The sequence below is a fragment of the Populus nigra genome, chromosome 6 (genome assembly GCF_951802175.1).
Source record: "Populus nigra chromosome 6, ddPopNigr1.1, whole genome shotgun sequence".
Classification (NCBI taxonomy): Eukaryota; Viridiplantae; Streptophyta; class Magnoliopsida; order Malpighiales; family Salicaceae; genus Populus; species Populus nigra.
The window spans coordinates 242,431-267,713 of NC_084857.1; the positions used below are offsets into that span (position 1 = coordinate 242,431).

At 35.9% G+C, this 25,283-nt stretch overlaps 4 protein-coding genes and 1 pseudogene across 5 annotated transcripts; 2 read left to right on the top strand and 3 right to left on the bottom strand.

Moving 5' to 3' along the window:
* Positions 1-4,175: 4,175 nt before the first annotated feature.
* Positions 4,176-6,612, top strand: LOC133697008 (beta-glucuronosyltransferase GlcAT14B-like; annotated as a pseudogene).
* Positions 6,613-8,125: 1,513 nt separating this feature from the next.
* LOC133696316 (B-box zinc finger protein 32-like) lies at positions 8,126-9,423 on the bottom strand. The gene has a single exon (XM_062118479.1). The coding sequence runs from the start codon at positions 9,068-9,070 to the stop codon at positions 8,321-8,323; it is 750 nt and encodes a 249-aa protein (XP_061974463.1). The 5' UTR covers positions 9,071-9,423; the 3' UTR covers positions 8,126-8,320.
* A 2,613-nt stretch (positions 9,424-12,036) lies between these two features.
* On the top strand, positions 12,037-16,241 carry LOC133695843 (KH domain-containing protein HEN4). Of its 2 annotated transcripts, XR_009842560.1 has the most exons (8): positions 12,037-12,741; positions 13,146-13,523; positions 13,970-14,221; positions 14,761-15,147; positions 15,272-15,348; positions 15,430-15,573; positions 15,679-15,790; positions 15,886-15,903. XR_009842560.1 is itself a non-coding variant. In XM_062117807.1 (7 exons), exons 1-7 carry the CDS (start codon positions 12,163-12,165, stop codon positions 16,027-16,029), a joined length of 1,929 nt encoding a protein of 642 aa, XP_061973791.1. In that variant the 5' UTR covers positions 12,044-12,162; the 3' UTR covers positions 16,030-16,241. The 2 variants fall into 2 exon arrangements, 1 of the variants encoding a protein (XP_061973791.1); XM_062117807.1 differs by lacking the exon at positions 15,430-15,573 and having other exon boundaries at positions 12,044-12,741; positions 15,886-16,241.
* A 967-nt stretch (positions 16,242-17,208) lies between these two features.
* LOC133697671 (GATA transcription factor 28) lies at positions 17,209-20,618 on the bottom strand. Its single transcript, XM_062120391.1, has 7 exons — positions 20,035-20,618; positions 19,606-19,701; positions 19,378-19,511; positions 19,075-19,206; positions 18,489-18,594; positions 17,691-17,765; positions 17,209-17,586 (listed from the first exon to the last, which is right to left on the bottom strand). The coding sequence occupies exons 1-7, from the start codon at positions 20,359-20,361 to the stop codon at positions 17,533-17,535; spliced, it is 924 nt and encodes a 307-aa protein (XP_061976375.1). The 5' UTR covers positions 20,362-20,618; the 3' UTR covers positions 17,209-17,532.
* A 724-nt stretch (positions 20,619-21,342) lies between these two features.
* Positions 21,343-23,835, bottom strand: LOC133697672 (large ribosomal subunit protein eL42). The gene is made up of 4 exons (XM_062120392.1): positions 23,677-23,835; positions 21,876-22,055; positions 21,629-21,703; positions 21,343-21,539 (listed from the first exon to the last, which is right to left on the bottom strand). The coding sequence occupies exons 1-4, from the start codon at positions 23,677-23,679 to the stop codon at positions 21,480-21,482; spliced, it is 318 nt and encodes a 105-aa protein (XP_061976376.1). The 5' UTR covers positions 23,680-23,835; the 3' UTR covers positions 21,343-21,479.
* Between the last annotated feature and the right edge of the window lie 1,448 nt (positions 23,836-25,283).

Consider the following 25,283-nt stretch of genomic DNA (forward strand, 5'->3'; position numbering starts at 1 on the left):
GTTGATGGGTCATGGAAGTGACCAGATAGGGTCCGGATGATGAGTGAAGTCTTAAAGGTAACCTTTAAAAATAATTTTCAAAAAATAACGAAACGGTGCTCAACCTTGTCCTAAAACACAAAACCCATGTATTAATTTACAACCATTATGGGATGCCCAGGCAATTGATACATGGATAAGGACGCATGAAGCATCAACAAAGAAAATCCCCACAAGATTTTTGGGAGATTAATGTTGTTATTAATCATTTTGTGTAATCAGTATAATGTGTTTAATATTACGATAGTTTTTACGTAATAGTTCACGGTATGAAAAAACAATTTATTTTTAAAAAAGTTACAAATAGTAGGTTTTCTCAAATTGCTCTTGCAGAGGCTTTAGCAAAGAAAATCAAATGATTTTTTAAGTTTGGATAGCCTAAGAGCAGGTCCAGCCGGACGGCACCACAAATGTCCAACGGGTTAGTTACTTGTGGTGGCGTTGGAAAAAAAGCAAGCACATATTATATATACAGGGTGGGTGGGTGGTTGTCTCTCATGACAAATCACAGACATGACTTCAATGTGTTGTGTTTCGCTTTCTGTTTTCATGAACAAAGCTCAAATTGTTAAAATGGAAAGTGACAAAATATGATGATATAATTAAGTTTTCTTAGAATAGAAGTTTTCCTTCCTTAAGATTGCCTTCTCAGCCGGTCGTAATCACCACATTTTGGTGATGATGTTAAGGACCTCTTCCTTTTCAAACTCTTGTCTAAATCTATGATGTTTTGATAACTACTTCTGTCTACATCCACAAAACAGTTCTTTTACTTTCTTCTTCTTCTTCTTCTTCTTTGTAAAGAGAGGAGGAGGGTAACGATTAACATCAATCAATTTCATAGCATTATAACAACCACTAATATTTTATATTTTACGGGTCTCATTCAGATCCATTTTAAAAAATATTATTAAAATAATATATTTATTTAATTAATCCATGTAACTTGTAATTCCAGTCTCCAACCGCCAACATTTTTCTAATTAAGAAATTGTTTGGAAACATAATCCGAGCCGTGTTTCTAAAAAATTTTAAAAAAAATAATTTTTTACTAAAAATTAATTCTTTTATAATTTTGAATTGTTTTGATGTGCTGATCTTAAAAATAATTTTTGAAAATAAAAAAATATTATTTTAATGTATTTTCAAGCGAAAAACATTTTGAACCACAACCGCAAATACAGTCCTACACAGCCCTGAGACATTAAAATGGGGTTTTGTTCTCTTTTATAAATTATGTTAGCCAATGATTAATAAATTAGAAATGACATAATGATGGTATTTTAGTTTTCCTACGAGCAGAAGCGCAATTCCATCCCATTATTAGATTGCGCTGTGATAGATTAATTATCCACAAATTGACTGGGAAGACGGTTGCTCATGATATATAGAGACCTTAATTTCTTGTGCGTGTGAATAGGATTAACATGGGAAGAATTCATTGATGGGGTGTAGCTGGTAGCGGTGTCTGTAACTTTGCAGTTAGTCAGAGTGTTCATCTACTTCCTTGGTTTTATGTTACTGTTTAAGGATACGATCCAGCATCATCAATAACCACTGCTGGTACTTAATTGTCTTTTGCTTTTGGCACGTGTGTGCGCGACTGCTGTGGAGTGGCGGGATGTTGCTGCTAGCTAATACTGTGAGACAGTACGCCGTTGTTCATTATTTTGCGGCAGGTGACAGAACTCGTACAAAAATACCTGTGAGGTATGTCATCGGGAATTTGAGGGTATTCTATACTTCTCCTTGTTTTAAAATGTTTTCTAGACTGAGTACTTGCTCATGTGCCCAGTTTTTTTTTTTTTTTTATCTGGATGGTATAGTATTTTTGTTAGTTTTGAACTAAAACAATAAAATAAAATTATATAAGAGTTTCTAAGATCAAGTTAGATATATCTAAAATTATTCAGAAATTTATTATTTAAAGATCTGATTTGTTATAAACTACAGGTCGTTTAATTGTCCAACGATAATTTACACGAACCACCAGTAAAAAATCTCTTAAATCCCTATTTATAAAAAAGAGATTGTTATGCCTCAAGTGTTAGCTCTCTATTTCATGACTTACATGGTTTTTATATCTTATAGACAACCTCTAAAAAATAAGAGGCATGGCTTTTATTTATATAAAAATCTGAAAAAACCTATAAACTAGCAACATATCAATTTGCTCCCTAAACAATATCTATATATTAATTCAGGGCAATTTTAGAAATAAACTCAATAAAATCCTTACTTGATTTTTCTAAATCTAGAAATATAATCATTATATTATTTATATTCTAATTTTTAATTTCTAAAATATATTTTAATCAAGTCATACTTAATTAAATCATCACAGTTTAATTCCTGACTAATGGTTCTTAATGTGTGTGGCTCATTAGATTTCTAATATGCTGACTCAAATATAAATTCTAATTCTAATTAAATAATTAAATCTATTATCAATTTAACAATTGATTAATTTATATTTAAAGATCATATGCATTGCATAGCAATATGTTATGATCCCTAAAATATTAGAAAAGTCATTAGTGATTTGAATGAATCTTTCAATAACCGATTTCTTAGTGTAATTAATATCTTTTCATCAATAATATTATGATTTAACATTAAAGCATAGAGTATGTTTGTTATGTTAAATCATGTTTATTCTCTACATAATAATTATTAATCGTTTGAATAAGATTTGGAACTCTTTTCAAATTTCATTCAATTTTAGCAAATGATTTCTCAGTCAATATTATTTGAGAGCAGATAAAATATTTTTTCTAATTCACCCAAGATGATAAATTATTTCCTGGTTACTTAAGTATTTTCATACAATTCATGTTATACTCAATGCCTATCATTTTGTTACCTCGATTAAGATACCATGTAACAAGATCAAATTAACATTCTCTATATAAGATAACTTAGTGTTCTCAAGTCTAATGATCACTTTCACAACCGTCATATGAGTTTTTACTATGTACAAAGGTGATTTCTCAATATAAAATTCTCACGCGGGTCAGTTTAGTGTACATATTTTATAACAAACACCTATATATTAGTTCTACATATTTTTTATACTTCAGCTTATGAAAATAACTGTTTTTTTTCATAAAAAAAATATAAAATGTGTCAGTCTCTACGGCTCTAATAAACATCAACTATTTAAAAGAATATCTATCAATAACATTTTAGAAATAATGTTTTAATACAATATAAATCCTATAATTATAATAATTTTATAATTTTTTTTATAAAATATTTTTGTATTATGAACTTTATGTTTGCTCAAGATACATTAATCTAATATTATATAAATATTAAAAATAAATTAAGTATATATATATATATATATATACACACAACGTATAATAATTATATAATGCCAGACTTTTGAATTTATTAATCTCCAGGAAAGAAATCTCTTCATTTCCATCCTCACGCTCAACTCGCACGGCTTAAAAAATGATGGTTGATATTCCTTCTTGCCGCCTATTGCTTATATGTGAATATTGGAAGAAAAAAGAATATCAGATTAAATAATAAAAATTTACTAAAACACGACATTCATGTTATGAGGGTCATGAAGAGGTTTGGTTCACGTCTCAAAATCATTAAGTAGCTTTTTTTATATTATCTCGAGATAAAAAAAAACAATAATAATAAAGATATATATATATATTTATTTTTTTTAATTCAAAGACATTCAAAAATTATCTTAACAAATTTATTTTATATCCATATTTTTGTTCCTTCAAACAAATATATTCACTAATCAAACATAATAATAATATTGTCTGCCTCAAAATATTTATTCCAAAATAATTTTTCAAATAATATCTCATTGATATTGTTCCACAAACTAATTAATTTTAGAATGGAAATTTCAAGGGAAAATATTAGGGTTAATTAATTACTTGAATGGAATGAACAATGTGTTCCATTTACATTAATTTCTCCAGAGTTTTTTCTGTACTCCAAGAAATCCTACTTTCTTTCTTCTTTTTTCTCCCTGGTCTTTTTTCCTTTGAAAAGATTCACCACCCACCTCAAGGTCTTTTTTCTAAAAGGCCTGCTGTCACCATGGACAATCTTGCTTCCTTGTTTTTGAAGGAATTAATCTCCCTTTGAATAATCTCTTTGTTTACTTTTCTTTAAGCTCAAGTTCAGCAGTACTAGTTCAACAACTTCACAAATCTTCAGACCCTTTTTAGGTTCTCAAGCTCTTACAGCACCTGCATTTTCTCCTCTTCTCATCTCCTATATATTGTTCTCCCACAATCCTGTTTGTACCATCCCGTAATTCTTCATCACTGATTTCCGATTCTGTTTTTATAAAACCTTAATTAATCTGTGAAGTTGAGGTTGAGACTGAGCCGCTGATGATCAAATGAGGACATCAAAAATTTCTTCAGGGAATTCAGGTTATCTTCTATATATGGATTCTTGCTTTTGCAACGATCGAGTCTATTGCTATTGATAGCCTTGTCAAAGTCATGGATTCACGATCGCCCTTCTGTTACAGCAAGTGAAGATTTTCAGTTTCCAGTGATTGTTCCAACTTCCTTCAAAAGGGCAGGACTATCCTCTTGTTCTTGCTTATTGGATATGTGGTACTAGTGGAGATGGGAAGAGAATGATAAGGCTATTGAAAGCGATTTCTCATGTAAGGAACCAATATCTACTGCAACTTGATGCTGATTCATCAGATTATGAAACGGCAGACTTGGTCGTTTCGATCGGTTCAATCTGAAAGTTCGTTTCAAGCATTTGGAAATGTTAATGTTGTTGGAAAAGGTCATGCTATTAACCAAATGGGATCATCTGCTCTTGCTGCCATAATTAATGCTGCTGCGTTGCTTCTTAAGCTAAGTACAGGTTGGGATTGGTTCACCAATTTAAGTTCCTCAGACTATCCTTAAGTGAGTCAAGATGGTAAACGCTACTTCCATTTTCTATCAATTTAGCTTTGCGATGCAATTGCCATGGAATTGATTAACAGCTCTTTCTATGCAGATCTCCTCCATGCCTTCGCTTCGTTGCCAAGAGATCTCAACCTCATCAACTATACTAATGACACTGCGAGAATAGAGCAAGCACTAGCCATTTTTCATCCTGCAAACTCTTTCTTTTATAGAATGCAGAAGCTAAAGGTAACCTAATTAGGATCTTTTTAAGCATCATTTTTTGTGTTTTTCACGCGAAACGCGGATTACACCGCGTATTCAAACACGTTTTAGTGTCTAGGATAGAAGTGTGGTTGGTTTTTTTTTTAGTTACAATCCTTTTAAAATATAAACCACACCTTACTAAAATAAAAAAAATACATATTTTTATTATTTTTTCTATAAATTCCACCAAAAAAACACTCAAACACACCTAACACCGCAGTTCTATCTGAATAACACTCTAATTACTCATCAAAGGTGTGCTAACATGATACTAGGGTGGCCTAATCTAATGTCTAGATCAGTCCAATTCCTTGCATTTTTGCAATGTAGAACACACTAAAGGGTACTTTAAGTTCCCCATTCTCAGAGCATTTATGACCTATTCTTGAGTTTTTAGTGTCAAGTCTGGATATGGTGCAGGATGCACAAGATTAACCAAATTGTTGTAGACCCCAGCTTATACCTTCGAAAGAGTAGCTAGCTACCTTTATTATGCTGTTGAGACTCCAACAACACCTGATGCTTCGAGATCTTTGGAGGTCAGTTTCCTTCACAGTTCAAAGGGCATATCTTAGAGCCATCACTTGTTGTAAATGCTTGCTTGCCTTACAGGTTCTCCCTGGCTGATTCATTCAAGAGCTTTCATGGATCTAGTATTGTGTCCAGGGATGGGACAACCTTCCCCTAATGTACCTGAGCAACACAGCACCCCCACTTGAATCCAATCTCCACTGATCTGTCCTATATATGCAACTCTCCTGAGTTCTTCCAAAATACAACAGTAAACAATGCTTTAAGGTTCAAAACTTTGGAAAGTTGTACGGATGACGAGTCACTCTATGACAAAATGCTAAATAGTGGTGCAGCATTTGCGAGGCCATTTAAAGAAGATGCCGCTGCACTAGACGTGATTGATGAGAACGTCTTAAACCTAATTAATGGAATGGTGCCTGGGAAATGGTGCTGAGACCAAGGTACTATGAATACGAGTACAGAGGCTTCAAAGCCTGCAGGGGAGGTTTTGTGTTCGGATTGGGGTAACAATATCGATGATGTCAAGCCAGCTGGGTCTTATGGCATCAAGTTAGGGTTCTTATTGTCTGAGATTGGCAGTGAAGAGAAATTGATGAGAACTAGTCATAGGAACCAAGCATGCATGCATGTGTAGATAATCTGTTTTTCAATCGAAAAATATAGGTTAAATCAAGCTTCATAGCCATACGAGTCCTTTGCTAATTGCACTCCAGATGCATATATGTATATACTGCCCATATATTACAGCCAAGAGCAAACGAGTTCCCCTCTGTATATGTTAGCAACTTGGCATAGAGGCCCCTTTTGGGCTTCCAATATTTTTTTCTTTATATCTTGAAAGAATTCTTACAAAGCATAATTATTTCTATTCTTCTATTTCATTTTTCAAAATTGGGAACTGAATATCATGTGTGATGATGATTCCATTCCACTTGGGCACATATCAAAAGTATGATTAGAATAAAACAATATTAAACTTGAACAGGTTCGTGGATTGGATGGTTAATTCTAGTTGATTTTCATCAATATAAAAGAATATCTTTAAGACTTTTTTTTAAAAAAATAAAAAAATCAAACATATTTTAATAAAGTTATCTAAGTTGAACTGTATTCAACTACCATCTAATTTAATTTGAAAACCGACCTGAATAAATATCAGTTGAACAAATAATAAGATGAATCTGTATAGCCGAACCGGACTCAACAACAACTGCTAAGATGAGGATGCTAACCAGGCTCTAGTTATCATGTGTACTTTTCAGTACAATATTCATGCAATTATGAATATAGGATGGTGGCTGTCAGAGAAGGGGAACTTGTGGTTAAGATAAGCTAGTGGCCCTGGTGATCATCAACAAGAATCAAATATCCTAGAGCTGTGCTGGAGCATCAAAGCAGCACTCCTCTCTTTCGCTCCCTCCATCGGATTCTTGCATTCTTTAAACCACATCCACATTCCACACCCACCTTTCCCTCGCCACCTCCTCTCAACATCCCAACCCATATATAATCCATCCATCTTCAAGCCTTTCCCTGTTCTGATCATTGATCCTTTCTCTTGAATCTGTGCGACCAAGAATTCATCATCATGTTGTGTATCAAATTAAATATAAATGTTATCGATATCAAATTTAACAAAATTTTTGTAATATCGAAAGCCGAATGTGGCCAGAATGAATTTAAATCGTAGACGAAGCAGGAGATTTTTTTGGTTAGAATATTCAGAACTGCAAGTCAATATTTAATTTGACTGATAAAGGTGGTGCTTGTGGTGGGAGGTTGAGATCGAATGGGAACCACCCATGTTTTAATGGTACGTATGGATATTATTTTGTTGAATCTTGGCCTCAATCATGATATTTGCACGAGAATATTATTATAAAAATGGACTAAAAAGCTCTCGAGACGGACGCCATCATCATTAGCAAGCCAGGAGGAAGGTTTGCCAGACCACCAGCATAAAAAAAAACTCAACTGAAACCCACTGCACTTTGCTGGAAACACTATTTTGAAGGAGATTATTTTAAATTACAGAAATTAAGGGTCAATCATGAAATTAATGCACACCGGCAAAAATTAACATTTTGTTGAGAGATCCTTCCTCCATTCCAGGATATATTTTATTTATTATTATTGACAATGGATAGAGCCAGCCCATGTTGTGTGCTTAACATCTTCATGAGCCGGAGCCGGAGCCGGAGCCGGAGTATTTGTTATGCAATTATAAAGTCATCGTGTTTTTTATTTAATGTATTTGGTTAAGGATATATTTTTATAGTTTCAAGAACATGAAATGTATTCCATTTATCTTCCCTTCCTATCTCCGTAGTTTTCTATATCCAGAAACAGCAACAGTAGGAAAATGCCAGCAGATAAAGAGAATAGAATAACTAAAAACAAGTCGTTCTTCTTATCTCAACATCTCTTTTGATTTCTGAGACAAATTTCTTAATGTACGTTCATCTTAAGTCGTTAACACATAAAAACTACTACAAAAACATTGAAATTTCCTAATCTCCACACGCGCGCGCGTGAACTTCTTACACATGACACTCCGCGGTCTGCTCGCACGTACGGCTCCGTCACACAGAGCACTCAGCCCACCCTTCTTCCATTTCTTTCTGCAGCTGCAGTCTCTTGCTTCGCAACGCCCGTTCTATCTTCATTTCAACGGTAACGATCAGCTTATTGGGAACCCCAGACACCTCCTCTAATCTCCTCAGATTCTCCCACGTCGTAACCGACTTGTCCCCACATAACCTGAGCCCGAACCAAAACGACGCCGCTAAGCTCACTCTGAACGGCAAAGCCAATCTCCCAAAACACAGCGCCATCGCCCGAGTGGCTCTCTGTACCACCAAATTACCATTGAGCCCCAGCCTTTTGCACCAATTCACGAAAACACCCTCTGACCTCAGATTCCTCGATCTCTTCAACCTATCCCTCAAGGATCTCCCCGGAATATTCTTCACTGAGCTGGAAGATGACGTGGTCTTGACCCCTTTCCTTGTGTTCTCAAAGCGCGTCGTTTCGGTGCTTGAAATGCAAGCGGAGGATAAAGTGCTAGAGGAGGAGCAGGAGATGGAGTCCAGTTCTTTGTTTCCTGGCGAGCAAGAGAAACAGGTGACACGGCTAAGAGATGGGGTGTCGCCGGAGAATGGATTTCCTGTGATAGAACCGCAACCGGAGCAGATTACACGGCGAACATGGCGAGCAACAAGGAAGTTAGCATTATGGACGTTGGAATCACAGTCAAAACAAAGATACGCAGCATCTGAATCGCAGTAGACACCAGCTTCTCTTTTGCAAAGCTCGCAAACCTTAACAGCCATTGATTCTTTATGATCACCAGCTTTCACGCTTTAATCAACGTCAGAGCAATAAAATATTACAAATCAAGAAAGCTTGAGCGAAGTTGTGAAAGTCTCTTTAAAGATTTGAAGAGATAAATAAGGGGAGAGAGAGAGAGAGAGGGCGAGGCGGCAGTGAAGAAAGTGGTTGGTGGTAATTTAAAGAGAGGGAGAGGTGGTGGGGGCGGGGGCTGAAAGATATAGGCTAAAAAAGGGCGGTGATGGGATGGGTGGTGGGATATTGTGTGTGTAGAAATGAAGGAGAGGAGAAAGGAAGTGTAGAGGTGGCTGGCTATATATGGTGGTGGTGGTGGTGTCATGTTACTACTAGTCTACTACTACTACTACTACGTTTCTTTCACTTTTGTCCACATGTTAGAGAACCTCGTTTCCCTCGAAGCATGCTGATCAAAATCTTTTGTTTTTCTTTCTTTGCATTTTCGTCCTTTATTCTTGACTAATTATATTAATATCTCTTAAAACCCCCATTTGGTATTTCAATTATGTGAAGGTACGATAGTCAAAGTGAGAAATGATTTTTCAACAAAAACACTATTGTATTGATGGAGAATTATCAATTGTATTTTATTTCGATTTTATCATTAACTTATTTTTCAATTAAAAACTATTGTCATAATAATACTTGATTAAAAGAAAAAAACAAAAAAAAACGTTTAAGTTTCTCATAGACGACGTGCTTTTATACATATCTTGTGACTGCCGAGGGGGGGAAGACGCCACATACCCATCCTGCCCCTGCCCCTTTCACAGATATGGTGATTGCTGGGGGTGGATGAGAAGGCATGGAAATCATCATTAGGGTTTGAATGGAAAACATGATTAATTACGTAAAGCAAGGGATCGGAGATCATGGGAAAACCGCCAAGAGCACAAGAATCAGTGTGCTACCTGAGAATAATTTGCCAAAAACACAAGGGCATCGGCATAAATGACTGCGACAGGTCGCCTTTCTTTTTTAACAATATATGTGCGGTCGAGTCTTCGAAAATATCTGCTGCTTTCAACGACCGGCGAATGGCGTGGGGATTATTTAATTAATTTCTTATTTCTGAGTCACGCATCCACAATTCTTCTCAGCCAAGAATTTGAAAACCGACTGTGGGAGACCAACACGTGTCGAAATTTGAAGACGTCTTCGTCACTCGATTCGACCCCTCTTTTTTCATGTGTCCCGTAACATGACAACACTTTCCTCATCTCTTGTAGATTTGTACTCTTGGTCCTCTTTTGCCCCTTGGCCATCCGCCACGCATCGCCAGTTTGTACCATCCATAATTTGTTATTATTCTACCAAAAATGTGGTCATTAATTAGCAGGCAGATCAAGGTCATGCGATGGATTCCTCCCTCTCCCGTGCTTTTAATTTTCCAAGCTGAGAATTCAAAATGGAACGTGACATTTGGCTAAGTGGCACGACCCACGCCGATGATATAGCAATATGGTTCTGTTCTCAGCCACACAGATGGCTCCACAGGAGAGAGATGCCATCCCCACAACTCAAAACTCTTAAAAAAACAACGATCGTCCACCTGGCAAGAATACATGAGGTTAGGAGTGGAGGGTGATAGGGTGCCACGCACTGGTGCCACCAACGGTGGTTGTGCTGTTTTATCATTATCACAAGCCACAGGAGTAGCGTGATTGGAATGATTTTGTATGGGACCCAGTTGATGACATGGGCTGTTTTTGTGTGTTTTTCTTTCAATCATGGCTAGGTACTAGGCATGGCGTGATTAATGATTGATGGGGAAGGGGCAATGGGAGCCACATGATCCATTCCATGGCTGTTTCGTGCTTGTAGAAAGAAGATCATGCCATAACGGATCTTACGAGATTGATATTTTTGCTCGGCGGTGTTGGTTTGCTATAATGGCTGCACATGAACCCGTCCAGCAGAAGGAGCGTCTATCTCACTCGAATTAATTTGAGATTTGTGTTCCAATGCCTCGAGAGAGAATATTATAGTTATTAAACCTATATTAGTACATAAAGATTTTTAAAAAAGCACAAAATTAAAACAATTCTGGATCTTTTTTCAGATTAAATTAAGTTTTTCTTCGAGTTCAAACAAATCAACGAGGTAGTTTGATGCTTGTGTGTCCTGGTTTCAGAGATCATTTTGATGTCGTGTTAGTTTTTGTTTTTCTATCTAATTATATAAAATAAAATTAAGTTCGTCAAATAATTAATTTCTGTTCTTTTATATTTAGCTTCTTCAACAATTGTATTTTTAATTAAATACATTCTTGATGCAAGAATATATCTTGTAGCAACCGTATTTTCCCTATGAAATTAGCAATATTGCTGCAAGTTAAAATGAGAGTGGAACGCCGCTGCTATCCTTCATGGGTTAATTAGCTAGCCTCCTCGTATTTCTAAATGATCAAATGTCTCGGATGTTGGAAATTAAGTCTTTTAAGCCCATGATCATGAAAAGGTGTCTTTTAATAATGCAGCAGGCCACTTCTTCTTCTTCTTCTTCTTCTTCCTCTTTCATGCAAGAATACATGCATGCACAGATATTTATACCTGGGCTTTTGAATTCACTGTCCTAGATCAATGAACAAGCCCATGATAATTACTTACTAGCAGGCGTACGATGAAATGTTGTAAGACATAAACCGAACGGACAGATCTATCTGGAATCCAAGCAACTTGATATCTAGTTCTGTTCGAGTTTGAAAAAATAAAAGAAAATACGTGACCGAATTGATCAAAGATCCAGTTGACTTGCTGACTTTAATTTGAGAGGTTGACCAAGTCCATCTCCTTAATTAGTGACCGGTTCTTACCCTTTTCTTACCCTTTTCTTACCCGGAATTGGTTTTTATGATCATGTTCTGGCATTTATTGTAAGTATAACTATAAAGTATGCAGCTGGGGCCATAATTTTTTATTTTATTTTCATTTTTTAGAATTCAATAAATTATAATTTAGAACCAAGAAGACGTTATTTATTTACATCAAGCATATAAATTCCCTAAAATTCTAAAAAGGACCCAACCTGTGCTGCTTAGCTGACTCCCTGTGCACAGTCAGTGAGGCGCTGCAACATGGACACTCCTCCAATAACTCCCACCAAACGCTCCCAAACCGAACCCACACAAATCCGGATCCTCTGCCCGTCACTAAAAACCGGCGCCGTCATCGGCAAAGGCGGCTCCACCGTCCGTCATATCCAATCTCTCACCGGCGCCAAAATCCGCCTCCTTGACGACCCTCACATTCCCTATTGCGAAGACCGCATAATCCTCATTACCCTGAACAGTGGCAAGGTCCCCAAATCAGACGACTCCAACAACGCCACCTCCGATCACAACAAAGAAGATGCCAATGACGGAGAGTGCAGTTCTGGTGGTGGTGGTGGTGGCGGTGAAGAGGAGGGGTGGGGTCCAGTGAAGAAAGCGGTGGTTAGGGTTTTTGAGAAGATAGTGAAAGGGGATAGTGAGGAGGAGTTGAGCGAAGCTGTGGTGGTGACGTGTAAGGTTCTGATTGGTAGTGGTGGTAGTAATCAGGGAGGGAGTTTCTCAAAGGTTTTGGAGAAAATTAGAGTGGAGAGTGGAGCGCAAGTTAGGGTTTCGAATCGCGAGCAAATTCCTGCTTGTGCTTCTCCTGGTGATGAATTGATTCTGGTAAGTAATTTTGAGTTTGAATAAAGTTTTGGTCTTGCAACAATTGATATGTAATTTACTGGTAAAGTTTTGCGCTTTACATATTAATTGGCTGTAGTTCCGTTAATGTCTTGCTTTATGAGGTCAATAATGTTAAATTCTTGCAATGATAGTTTGATAATCAATGAATGAATGATTTAATGCATTGAAATCAAGTTTGGAATTACTTGGTGATTCTTTTAGTTCAATCCATAAATGTCATGCTTTATGAGTTTAGCAAAGTATATATCATGCAGTAATTGTTTGGTAATCAACCATTATCATTCTATACATGGGGTTTGTTGTTAGTTTCTGTGACTTGCAGTACTTTAATTCAAGATATTGTAGTTGTGTCTACTATTTCTGAGTGTAGTTCTGCTCTGCAGATTACTGGAAGTTTTTCAGCTGTTAAGAAAGCACTATTGTCTGTTTCGAGTTGTATTCAAGATAGCCCGAGAGCAGAAACCGCCAATTTTGGTGCAGCGGGATTCCATGGAAATGCTATGCCTGCACAAGGTGACTTGCATCAGTGGGGTTATGGACCTGGTAATCATGCTGCAGACTATCATCCAAGAGGGTATTCTCCTAATTTTGAAGAGGACGTTGTATTTAGGCTGTTATGCCAGGCTGATAAAGTTGGCAGTTTGATAGGGAAAGGTGGCTCTGTAGTACGGGCTTTGCAAAATGAGACGGGTGCATCTATCAAAATTGCTGAAGGTGTATCTGATTCAGATGAACGTGTGGTTGTCATATCTGCAAGAGAGGCATGGGGATTTTACTGTCTTGACTTGTACTATTTTATTAGTCTGGAGAGCTTAACTGTTCTTGCATATTGGTCATTAGGACTTGGACCTTTCTTCAACTCAAACAATGATATCATATTATGACTTTTGCTATCATGACCTCTGAATGAATGGTGTTTCGTAGCAGAATATCTTGGATAAATGCAGTGTTATGATCAACCTGATATCAAACTCTTCATCTCCCTTAGGAATTCAGAGTTCCTTTATAGTTAAGGATAGTCTTCTAAGTCTTTTCATATAGATATTCCATCGCTTTTGCTGGGTGGGTCACATATCATGGGGAAGTGGGTAGGGCCATTGTACCTTTGGCATTTGGGTGTTTTGTTAGCATAAGAACCTTATGTAGATTTGTGGGATGTGCCAATTCTCTGGTTTCCTAACGATTTAAGTGGTTTGACCGCTTTCAGAATTCAGAACAAAGACATTCTCCTGCTCAGGATGCTGTTATTCGTGTGCAATCCAGAATTGCAGAGATTGGATTTGAGCGTGGTGCCAGAATTGTTGCTCGGCTTCTTGTGCATCCACAACAGATAGGTGTTCTGTTGGGTAAAGGAGGCAAAATCATAAATGAAATGAGACATGTTACTGGTGCTAGTATATGCATATTTCCAAAGGAGCAAGCTTCAAAGTATGGTTCTCAAACTGAAGAAGTAGTTCAGGTAATTAGCATGCCTTATTATCTCCTCTCTCTTTTCTCTCAGAATAAAATCTTCCTCCTCTTATTAAATAAACCTACAATGCTCCATGTACCCTGATTGAACCTAGGCCTTGCCCTTGAAACAAGTGGTTTTGCGCCAGTTAGGCTACAGTAATCTTGTATAGCTTGTTCCATGTTAACAAAAATGTTCCTTTTAATTTTTAGCTGTTTCTGAATTGAGAGCATAAATTTCTACCATTCAGAACTAATTCTAAATTCTTTTAGATAGATGGTTGTTCAAGGGAATAAAGTCCACACTAGCACAAGGAATGCCTAAAATAGCATGCCTCTATCTTGCAAGTTTGCAACTGATATTGAAATCATACCAGTTGAAGGGATTGGTTGTTCGCCTTGACTTCTTGTTTTGATGGCATATTAAAATCAGTCTCTTTATGATTCTGATATGACAGGGTCCTATGTTATCAATTTTACCTTATATCCTTCTATGTATTGTTTCTACACGAGTCTGTTTCAGAATTCTGAAGAGTTGCTTTTTTGCAGGTTCTTGGCAGCTTGCAAGCTGTACGGGATGCTCTATTTCAAATAACAAGCAGACTTCGGGACACTATATTTCCAGTGAAGCCACCATTCTCAAACACTGCTCCCTTGCCCTATCCACCACCCCCATTTCCAGAAATGCATCCCCCTCAGTTTAGGCCAAGACCTAATCCTACCTCTCCAGGTCCTTACCCTTCTCCTGTTGGACCTTTCCAAGGCATGGATCGTTCTGCTATTCCCTCCCACCCCTTAGATCACCAGCCTCCATTTTCATATGGTATGGATCGCAGTGGTCCACCAAATTTGGACCGGGCTCCCTATTCGTATGGTAGCGATAGACCAGGACATGGTCCTCCATTTGAAAGTTCTCCAAGATCATGGACTGCTCAGGTTGGTGGCTTCTGCTTCCAAATAGCCTGATGTTTGACTTGAACTTCATTTATTGATCTTGTAGTGGATTCAAACTCTATTGTTATTCTCTTTGGTTTTCATTTTCTTTTCCTTTCCCTCCCAGCCATTTAGCAATGGGAACCTTAGGGGAGGTGCTGATCTAGGTTCTGGCTCGGTTGCAAGAAATGGGCATCCTGCAAGGTACTGCTTTTATGCTGTTGATTTGAATAACTTCCGCGCATATTGAGCTTAACTGCTTAATGCTCCGGCTGCTGAATACAGTGAGGTGAAGCAGCCAAGTGGCACCAAACACTTGTAGAGCCTTGTGATTAAAAGTCATTAAAAAACATGGCTAGAGAGGAAGCATTTTGCTGACTCATGTGATTATCTGCAAATTCATAAAGTTGCCATATGTTTTTGCATTGTGTAAGTTGACATTTGACAAGCAAAGTTAAAAGTAGAGGCAAGAAAAATTATCTTTATTGTAATAACGGAGCCATTAATCATTTTCTTCTTTTCTATTTTGTGCAGTGGAAATCTAGCACCGAGTATGGCTGGCACATCTGTTGAGGTTATCATTCCTCAAAAACTGCTGACTCATGTATATGGAGAGAGTAATAGTAATTTGACTCAGATCAGACAGGTGGGTTTATGTATTGGTTTGGCGCTACTAATTTTAACATCAATACAATGATCTGCTAGCATTTTCTAATGTTGGACTTGGCAATTTTCTTTCAGATTTCAGGTGCAAATGTTCTCATTCACGACCCGAAGCCCGGGGCAACCGAAGGTGTGGTGGTAGTGTCTGGAACATCAGATCAAATGCGTGCTGCACAGAGCCTAATCCATGCCTTTATTCTTTATGGACAGACAATTCATTGACCATCTACTTAGGCAAGTGGTGATTTGTATAAAACTAGGCAAGAGATATGCATTTGATTTTCGACAAAAACAATATGTATATACCATGTTGTAGTTGCACTCTTGCTTTTATTTAAGCTTAGTATGCTGTACCATTTCGGGGCTTTGGTGTCCTACCTTGACATGATGACAGCAACTCATTCCTCAGTGTAAATAAAATCGAGTTTCTACTAGTTTTTGATGCGCGGCTTGGCTTCTTTTTTCCTTCTACATAGACTAGCTCCCTTGCTTCCACTCCTTATTGCGAGCTGGACTGAAACTTTGGACGTACATTTTTTTTCTGGACAGGATGTTAAAGAAAATGCCAAGAGCACGTGATTCAAACCTTTCTCCTTTAGGCACTGTTTGGCAATGTATTGCACCGCAGCAAAAGCATCATTTTTGGTGTTTTTGTTGGCGAGAAACACGGGTGCAATTATAGAACTAGATACTGTATGAGAGTGCACTGCTAGCACTTAGATAGTGAATGAGAGTATAGTGATGGAATATACTAAAATAATTTTTTAATTTATTTTTAAAAAATTATTTTTGACATTCCTATATTAAATAATATAAAAATATCAAAAAAATATTAATTTTAAAAAAAAATTAAAAGTATTTTTAAAATGCAATGCTATATACTAAGAATATGTTTGGCAGTATGGTAGCGGTTGTTTTTCAAACAACTTTTTGTGCTGAAATGCATATCAATAATTTTTTTATTTTTAATAATTTTGACATCAAAACGATTTAAAATATATAAATTATATTAAATTTTAACAAAAAAAAAATTAAACTTTTTTGAAAACATGGTGAAAACCATGTTACTAAGAGTTCAACCTGATTATATTCTTTTTCAACAATATAATATTGGGTGATCTTTAACTATTTTATAGAAGAATTAAAGGATAATGTTGCTCTCTCTCTCTCTCTATATATATATATATATATATATATATATATAGTGGGGGGGGCGGGTCACAGAAAGAAAACAAAAAATGGAGGTGAAAATGCGGGGAGCGTGGACAGAACACGCGACCTCCAAAAATTCAGCCCGACGCTCTCCCAACTGAACTATAACTGCTTTAATGTTCCTTGGACAGTTATTTAATTACATAATAGTAGAATTATGAGATTATTTCAAGCACAAACGATCGAGGATATTTGTAGACAGTTCTGTTGATTTAAGCGCGGAGCCAATCACAAGGTCCTTGTCGACTACATAGAGTCAATAGACATAAATAATTCCTTTTTTTAACTTGTTAGAAAAGGAAGCCTACATCGATTATACAGACGGGAAAAAAGATGTTCGAAACTGAGCACAGCAAAACGTACTAAATCATCTTTCGGAGAAAGAACAAGGAAGCATGCAACTCGAAAGGCAAGTGCTCTGACTCTTGACAACTCGTCTAATGAAAACAACCAAGATGAGCACTTCAATTCCCTTGTGTTCCTATAAACTATAGCCCTAGCCATAAATGGCTTTCATGAGAAGTCATTGTTCCATGCGACTCTTTGGTTGCCATCAGTATTTCCATCCTGCAAATATGCAAACAAAAAGCAGGAAAACAAAAGAAAAGGTTAAGCTGGGATAAAAGGCGTAAATTTTATAGATTCTTATATGGAAAGCCATATTTTTTCACCATGCCATTGCTGTTCATGGAAGAAGAGCTGGGTCCAGTATGGTGAGCTGCCTTGGAGAGGTCCCTCAAAGTTCCCTGCGGTTTTAGAGGTTTAAAGAAGGTGCTAGTTAATGGACAAAACCATGTAATATGCAAATTTAAGCTGCTCAGAAATCATATTCCCTTGTATGTTCTAAAAATTAAATGGGTGCATGTGTAAGAGAGAAAGACGAACTTGTGGGAAAAATCAGAAAGATGCCAGCCTGACAATAGTAAGAATTCAATGGATGCCATGATGGTTTCACTATGTGTGCACACTGTTTCCTTGATATCAACTAAAGTTATGTCCTTCCCCAATTTTAACTGAACTATATGCTTACTTGGATCTAACCTAAACATTCAAGTGGATGTTATACCAAAAGCAGTAAGAGCCATTGTTGTTATTAATGTGATTGGTCGTGTCAATAAGGAGGATTCTCTTAATCTTTACAGATTATTTCTTTTGCATCTCGTAAATTGTAATCCAAATAAAGTTGAAGCTTGGGTATGTTCTCATTCTGCATTTAATGAACCCAGGCAACTGGAAATTACTTTGCCTTTCATCATTTGGGAAAAAAACAAAACAAAAGGATCACCCTCAAACTTCTGGAACTAGCTTAAGGAATGAATCTCCATAGAAAATAATAATAATAATAATAATAATAATAATAATCCTATATTTTCTGTTTTTATACCAGCAAACTTATATTTCAAAAGCAAAGATCATTTACCAATATTTTTTCCATCATAAACATGTACAAAGACAGCCCTGATATTCACCTTATTTGCCCACATAAGTCCGCATGCATTACAAAGTGTCCTTGGTCCTTCAGGTCCACGCCGCATCATTGGTGTAGACTTCTCACTGATCCCACAATGCCGACAACTAACAAAATTAGGGAAACATTGAAATCAATATATTAGTTTATTGAACAGAATAAAATCATCATGTACAAGCAGACAGATAGCAATGTTATGCGAGAACATGATGCACATGGAGAAGAGCATTATTGCAGCAAGTGAAATGCAGGTGGTTATCACCCAATGTTTCCTCTGCCAGATTTATTTGTTAAAAACATCCTTGAATATGCACATTTCTTTCTAGAGTGATTATCATCTATTCTCTATGCCTTTCTCTTATTAGTCTCTAGTTTCATGTGTTTCATTCTATTCATGTGTGTCACTTTTCATCAGAAAGTTACCATTCCATTTCTCAGAACTTGAGATCTCTTTTGAGGGTTACTACTTCTAAAGTTACCCTCAGCTACTAGGTGCACAGAACACTACTATACAGCAATGTTAAGAAGATATTGAATTCGTGATATTTTCCCATGAAAATCACAAGTAGCAAGGATAAAACACTCACACGGCCTCTTGATGTTGGGATCCATTGCTATCGGAGCCCCCGCTCTCATTTGAACCCCAGCTAGTAGCTGCCGATGCAGAGTCATCATGATTGGGCTTTGAAGAGGTGAACTGGCCTTTATTCCGTTGCATTCTACAATACCAACAGCATAAGTTAGCAAGAGAAAAGACCAAGGCTCTGATGTTTCTAATAAAGCATCAGAATCCCATTGCTCACACAAATTATCATATAAATGAGAAACAATCAGACAGAAGAATAAAACAAGGATGAGAAACAATAGTTATGAAGCAGCAAATTTCATACCTAAGTGCTACCTCTTTACGGACAGTATATCGAATTTTCTTGTCAAAGTTCCGTTCTTTTCGCTTTTCTCGAAATCTAATCAAAGACGCTAATCTTTGAGGAACACTAAACCTTTGGGGAGTACTTGACAGCCCCTGATGTGTAATTCAGTACTAATCCGTTAACAAAACATCAGAAGCTAGTAAATACATAATTAACCCACTAGATAACTAAAATCAAGCACCATACCCTATTATTACTATTATGATGTGTTGTAATTGGAACAGTAGGTGTGCTTGCAGCAGGCACTTCCCGGCCTCCCAACAGCAAGAGCACAGCTTGAACCTGCACAACATTATTTCAAAAAAAAAAAAAACAGTTACAAACATTCTCCTAATAATAAGAATAAAATAGAATTAATAGAGAATGCATTATTTATTGTTTCCAAGCTTCAAACTATAGTTCATTTTTCAACCAGGCACAAACATTAATGCTTCAAAACATGCAATACTGAAGCAAAATTAACACAAAAAGGACTAAAAATAAGCACAAAAAAAATTCGAACTTTACTTTAGAAATAAACATACAAAACATCAATGAAAACCCATTAATCAGTCTCAATAACTAATGCTCTGAGCATGAAAAGGAAGCAAACTTAACGCAAATTGAAGAACTCACTTTTCCAGGTGAAACAGAGTCGAAAACATAAACTTGACCCTGAAATGTAAGAGTTAGTTGATCTCCATTGTCTTTTCCATGATTATCAGCCGCCACCATCATGGTCCCCCCACGATCATCGTCACCACCACCACCGTTCACCACGCCATTATGATCTTGATCATTATCTCCATTGTTCATGATCATCCCATTAGCATTACTCATCATTTGAATCCCATTCTGATGATTTTGATGATGATCATAATGCATTTGCATCGATGGGTTTTGAGCTTCTGTGCCCGTTTGCATCCTTGCAGAATTGTTGCTTCCATTGATGCCATCCATCATAACTCTCCTCCCTCGGTAATTCTGTACATCAAAATCTGATATTTTTGAGTGAATTATTTGTAATTATCATAAAAAAAAAAATTAATGGGTTCTTATCGGATTTCAATTCAAATCCAGAGTTTCGAGGCTTTGAAATGGATTTTGATAGGAGATCAGATGGAGATTTGTGACCGTAGGATGACGATCGGGGTTTTTGAAAATCAACGAACGGAGAGAGCGAGAGAGAGACCAACAATGATTTATTTATGAATAGTTTTACTTTTAATTTTGAATTTATATAATTCAAAAGGTTATGTTTTGAAAACATCTGTTACTAAAACATTATTTCAAAAAAAAAAAAATTAAAAACACTATAGAAGTTAAAATAAATAAATTAAGAGTTCAAAATCTCAATTTTGAGTAAAGCAAAATGCCGACTTACTTAAGAATAACTTTGAAAATATAAATCAATTTTACTGGCCATCCTGCAATTGATACTAATTATCCTTTTTTGTCTTTTTTAAAAGAAAACATTTCAGATCGAATTCTGCAAAATAAGTTATTACCCTTTCTTAAGTTTTTTTTTCCTTGGCAGGGAATATTAAACCTTAATAAGCTGCCGACAAGTCGATTCAAAATTTTTATGTTTTGATCGGTGGATCTAGTTTAATTTTTCCAAAAATAAACAAAACAACAGTTAGTTAAAAATTTTAAATCAACTGTCACGTCAACTAGGCAGATGATGCCCTCGCATGAGGATTTGGATGAATTTGCTCACACGATCACACTCACGTCATCTATGGCATTGAGGGGATTCGCCAATGCAAGATTTCAGTTGCTTTAATACCGAAATCTGTATTCCGTTATTGCCTTGCAATTGCAAATAACATGCGGTAACATCAGCTTTTGCCATCATGCAGGCTATCTCTGCAATTCGCAGATGGTTCTTAACAATTCTGAAAGCAGATCATCCAGAAAAAGGAGGAGATTTAAATTGGAATATGCTAAAAATATAACCGATAGGATAAATGGTCACCAAAACTTGAACAAACCAAGCTAAACAAATCATTCATCCATTGTTTCGAGTTGTAACATGCAAGGTAATGTAAAGAAGCATGAAGACAAAAGGAGGGCTGCATCTAAAACAGTGATGTCCCCTTGCCCTTCTTATCTCCACCAATCTCAAAGTGCTTGCACCTCTGCAGAAAACAATAACAATCAAAATAATTTTAGCAAAGAGGGGTTGCTCAGAGAATTAAACAAGTGGAATGGTACTGAGAAAATCAACCTTGATGGGGTGCTGGGACACGTGCTTGCAACTCTGGCATTGCAACCTCAAGACAATCTTCTTGGTCGTTTTAGCCTATTAACGGACAAACCACCAATTTAAAAACAGACAAGACCTCAAAACTCACTTTTTAATGAAATCATATGGACAAAATGAAGCTACAGATTAGTTTCAGGTAACAGTCACATGTAAATTCAGTTTTTATTTAGAATGTCAATACACACGAAAATACACAATTGTAAATTACCTTCTTGTGGAATACAGGCTTGGTCTGACCTCCATAACCTGACTGTTTGCGATCATAACGGCGCTTTCCTTGAGCAGCTAGGCTATCCTTCCCCTTCTTGTACTGTGTAACCTTGTGCAAAGTGTGCTTTTTGCACTCCTTGTTCTTGCAATAAGTCTTCTTTGTCTTGGGAACGTTCACCTACAATAGAAAAGCTACAAAATCAACAAACTACCATCCTACTTTTAGTTCTCATCTTCCCACCAGCAAAACCAAACAATCCTACTCTTCTCACATAGCACAATAACATAAAATTTCTCAAGCGCATAAAAAAATTAAAAATCTAAAAATAAAACAATAGTCACTTCTATTAGATTAAAAATACAATAGAAATTATAAAGCAGGAAACAGGTTCAGCTAAATCAATTGTTATACTCATTGGTTGACAAGTTACTTAAGGCAATAAAACACTATACAGCCAAACAAAAAGACAATCACTTCATTTGGCTGGCAACCACAGTTTGATGAAATAAAGCACTGCACAAAAAAGGGTGTTTGGGAGTGTGGTACAGGTTGATTTTCAAAGGGTTTTTCAATTGGAAATGCATCAAAATAATTTTTTTTAAAAAAAAAAAATTGTTTTTGACATCAGCACATCAAAATGATCTAAAAACACTAAAAAATAATAAGTTGAAGCAAAAAAAATCAAATTTTGACAAGAAAACAGGTTCAACATCGATTCCAAACCTGGTTGAGAGATTAAAACACCTGAGTTTCTGTACCGCAGCTATATTCGTACTCTTGTCACTTATTTTTTAATAAAATCTTAAGTCTACAGATCCATTAAACATTGAATTCAACTAGATAATCAAAACCCCTTTACAATCTCATATTGTTATTTCAAATCCCTTTTAACTTGCACCAACAAATCTCACTGCCAGCCAACAAAGAAGACCACGTGTCATTTAGCTAAGTTCCTTTTGAGCTACGCTTAAGCTCAAAATCTCAACACTGACATCCTTGACACTAGCATTACTTTCAAGGTAAACAAGTAAAGAAAATCACAAAATATCAAGCCAATAGTTTTGATCTTACAATTAAATGCAATACCTGTTCCCAGGACCAAGTGGCTCGGACCAAGTGGCTCAAACTAATACATTAAACCAATTGTCGTATATAGGAATTTTACATTATTCTTTCATACAAAATTTTGGAAGAGATGAAAACAATACACAAGTAAACAAAATAAGAATTATCAATTATATCAACAAAAAAAAGGTACATTATGGTAAGTTAAGATCACCAAAAACCTACCTAGCAGTCCTTTTTTACCCTATCTCCTATTTGTATCTCTTCTATATACATCTTTCAAAGCCATCTTCGGTTTCTACAAATCAATAAGATAAACATCCAATTCAATTCATACTCACTGTACTACCAATTAAATCAAACCCCATCTATCATCACCTATTCTTATTCCAAATATACCATCACTACCCTATAATCCCACCAGTCCTTGGACCAAAACTCAAAGACAAGCAAGTCCTTTTTTGGCTAAAAATCCTGTTGAGCTAAACTTAACCCCATAGTCAGTGCTAAAAGTTTTGAATGCTAACATTTTCAAGGTAACCAAGCTGATTGATCCTGAAAACATCTAAAACCAACAACCCCGACGTAGTTCTTAGTTGAAGTAATCCTTTAGAACTATCCATTCAGAAGAATACTTCCATTTCCCATGTTTTCTCAGGGACCAAACAGATCTTACGACTAAAAACAAGAAAGAGAAATAAACTATTGACAGACAGAGAGAGACAAACGATACCATTGTTAACGACGGGGTGAGACAGCTCTCTGTCCTACCTCCTGCTGCTGCTGTTCCAAACAAAGCCTAAACAAAAAGAGCTGCGATCGCGTGATGAGCTCGCTTTATAGTAAAAGCTTTTGACCTAGGGTTAGGGTTTAAGAGGTCTTGTTTGGTTGTGCACTTAAGTGAATTCGGGTCCTGTATTTGACCCAGAAGCGGTCATATAATCTGGAACGGGAATTGCGAATCCAGGTACTGGGTGATAATAAAGCCCACTTTTGGTCCATTTATAGGCTTGTTGGGCCTCCGACGAGCTTGCATGTATTATATAATGTATATTGTTTGGAAGTGTTTGGTATTTTATCTTTTGAAATTATAAAAAATTATTTTAGATTTATTTTAAATATAAAATTATTTTACATTTATATCTTTAATAAAACATTCTTATGTATTTTTTATATTTATATTTTTGCTATAAGACACTAACATGAGCAATTAAGATTATTTAATCACTTGTTATTGCATGCATTGCATTGATGACCTGGAAAAAAAAATTGTAATCTATCAATCGATACTGTTATTTCAACCTTAGTTATTTACATTTTTTTAGATAAAATAATTTATATCTTGATTATGATGTTGATCTTCTGGAATTATAGATCAGGGAAATGTTTTTATTTTTATTTTTTTTATTTGAAAAAGGTTCTTGGAGATAATTTATATTAGCCATGTCTAGTGTGACAAGATGGAAGCTGTAGTAAAACATCAAGGAATTGCAAGGATGCTTTCTGGGTTTTGTTAAATTGGACTATCCACCTACTATTATATGGTATGATCTTGGAGCATTGTATTTATTTATTTATTTATCCTTGAAGAACCGAAACAATGTGTCATGGAAATGACAAGAGTTAGCAAGGAAGGAATTAAAGCAAGCTCTTTGTTTTTTGTTTTTTATTTTTCAATAACAAGAAAAAACGCCATGGGTAGCATTGTTGCATTTTATTAAGTACTGTTTTAAAAGGCATCAGTTTTTTTTATTATGTAAAGTTTTATTGTTCATCCTCTTACATGTTAGATTATGCAAATTTTTATGTTTTTTTTAATTTGATACTCAAATGTTTTTTTTGTTGATTTAGCTATAATTAAAAGTCAATTGATTTTGATTTCCTATGAAAATATAGGATTGAAAAAAAAAACAACTAGAATAAAAAGAGGCATCAAACATAAATAGCATGCCATAAATTTCATAAAAGTTGTATTTTGATACTTAAACTTTAAAAATCACCCATATTATATAATTCTAGGATCTCAATATTTTTCCATTTTTATTTTAATATAAAAGTTCATTCTTTGTTATTTTCTAGTATCTGTTTGAGAGAGCAGACAAAGAGGTCACCTAATTCCAATGGTAAAAAAAGAAAAGTATCGCTGACACCAATTTAGGACACCAAAACGAGTGATATTTGTGTAAAATGATTCTATATAATAAGAGAAGTTCATACTAGGTGTTTTCCACCTTTAAAGATCGTGAGAAAACAGAATTGAGCTCAAGATTGATTTTTGGATTCGAGTCGATTTCGGTTTTTAGGGGGTTTTGGGTTTTTTAGGTTGTATATGGGTTTATG

What these genes read in the sequence shown, in the direction of transcription:
- LOC133696316 (XM_062118479.1), bottom strand. Translation starts at nt 9,070, where the DNA reads ATGGCTGTTAAGGTTTGCGAGCTTTGCAAAAGAGAAGCTGGTGTCTAC.
- LOC133695843 (XM_062117807.1), top strand. Translation starts at nt 12,163, where the DNA reads ATGGACACTCCTCCAATAACTCCCACCAAACGCTCCCAAACCGAACCC. An exon ending in CTGGTGATGAATTGATTCTG is followed by an intron (nt 12,742 to 13,145) that starts GTAAGTAATTTT and finishes TCTGCTCTGCAG; the next exon opens with ATTACTGGAAGTTTTTCAGC. An exon ending in AAACTGAAGAAGTAGTTCAG is followed by an intron (nt 14,222 to 14,760) that starts GTAATTAGCATG and finishes GCTTTTTTGCAG; the next exon opens with GTTCTTGGCAGCTTGCAAGC.
- LOC133697671 (XM_062120391.1), bottom strand. Translation starts at nt 20,361, where the DNA reads ATGATGGATGGCATCAATGGAAGCAACAATTCTGCAAGGATGCAAACG. An exon ending in ACTCTGTTTCACCTGGAAAA is followed by an intron (nt 19,702 to 20,034) that starts GTGAGTTCTTCA and finishes AATGTTGTGCAG; the next exon opens with GTTCAAGCTGTGCTCTTGCT. An exon ending in CCATGAACAGCAATGGCATG is followed by an intron (nt 17,587 to 17,690) that starts GTGAAAAAATAT and finishes GCATATTTGCAG; the next exon opens with GATGGAAATACTGATGGCAA.
- LOC133697672 (XM_062120392.1), bottom strand. An exon ending in AGCCTGTATTCCACAAGAAG is followed by an intron (nt 21,704 to 21,875) that starts GTAATTTACAAT and finishes GTCCGTTAATAG; the next exon opens with GCTAAAACGACCAAGAAGAT. An exon ending in TGTCCCAGCACCCCATCAAG is followed by an intron (nt 21,540 to 21,628) that starts GTTGATTTTCTC and finishes TGTTTTCTGCAG; the next exon opens with AGGTGCAAGCACTTTGAGAT.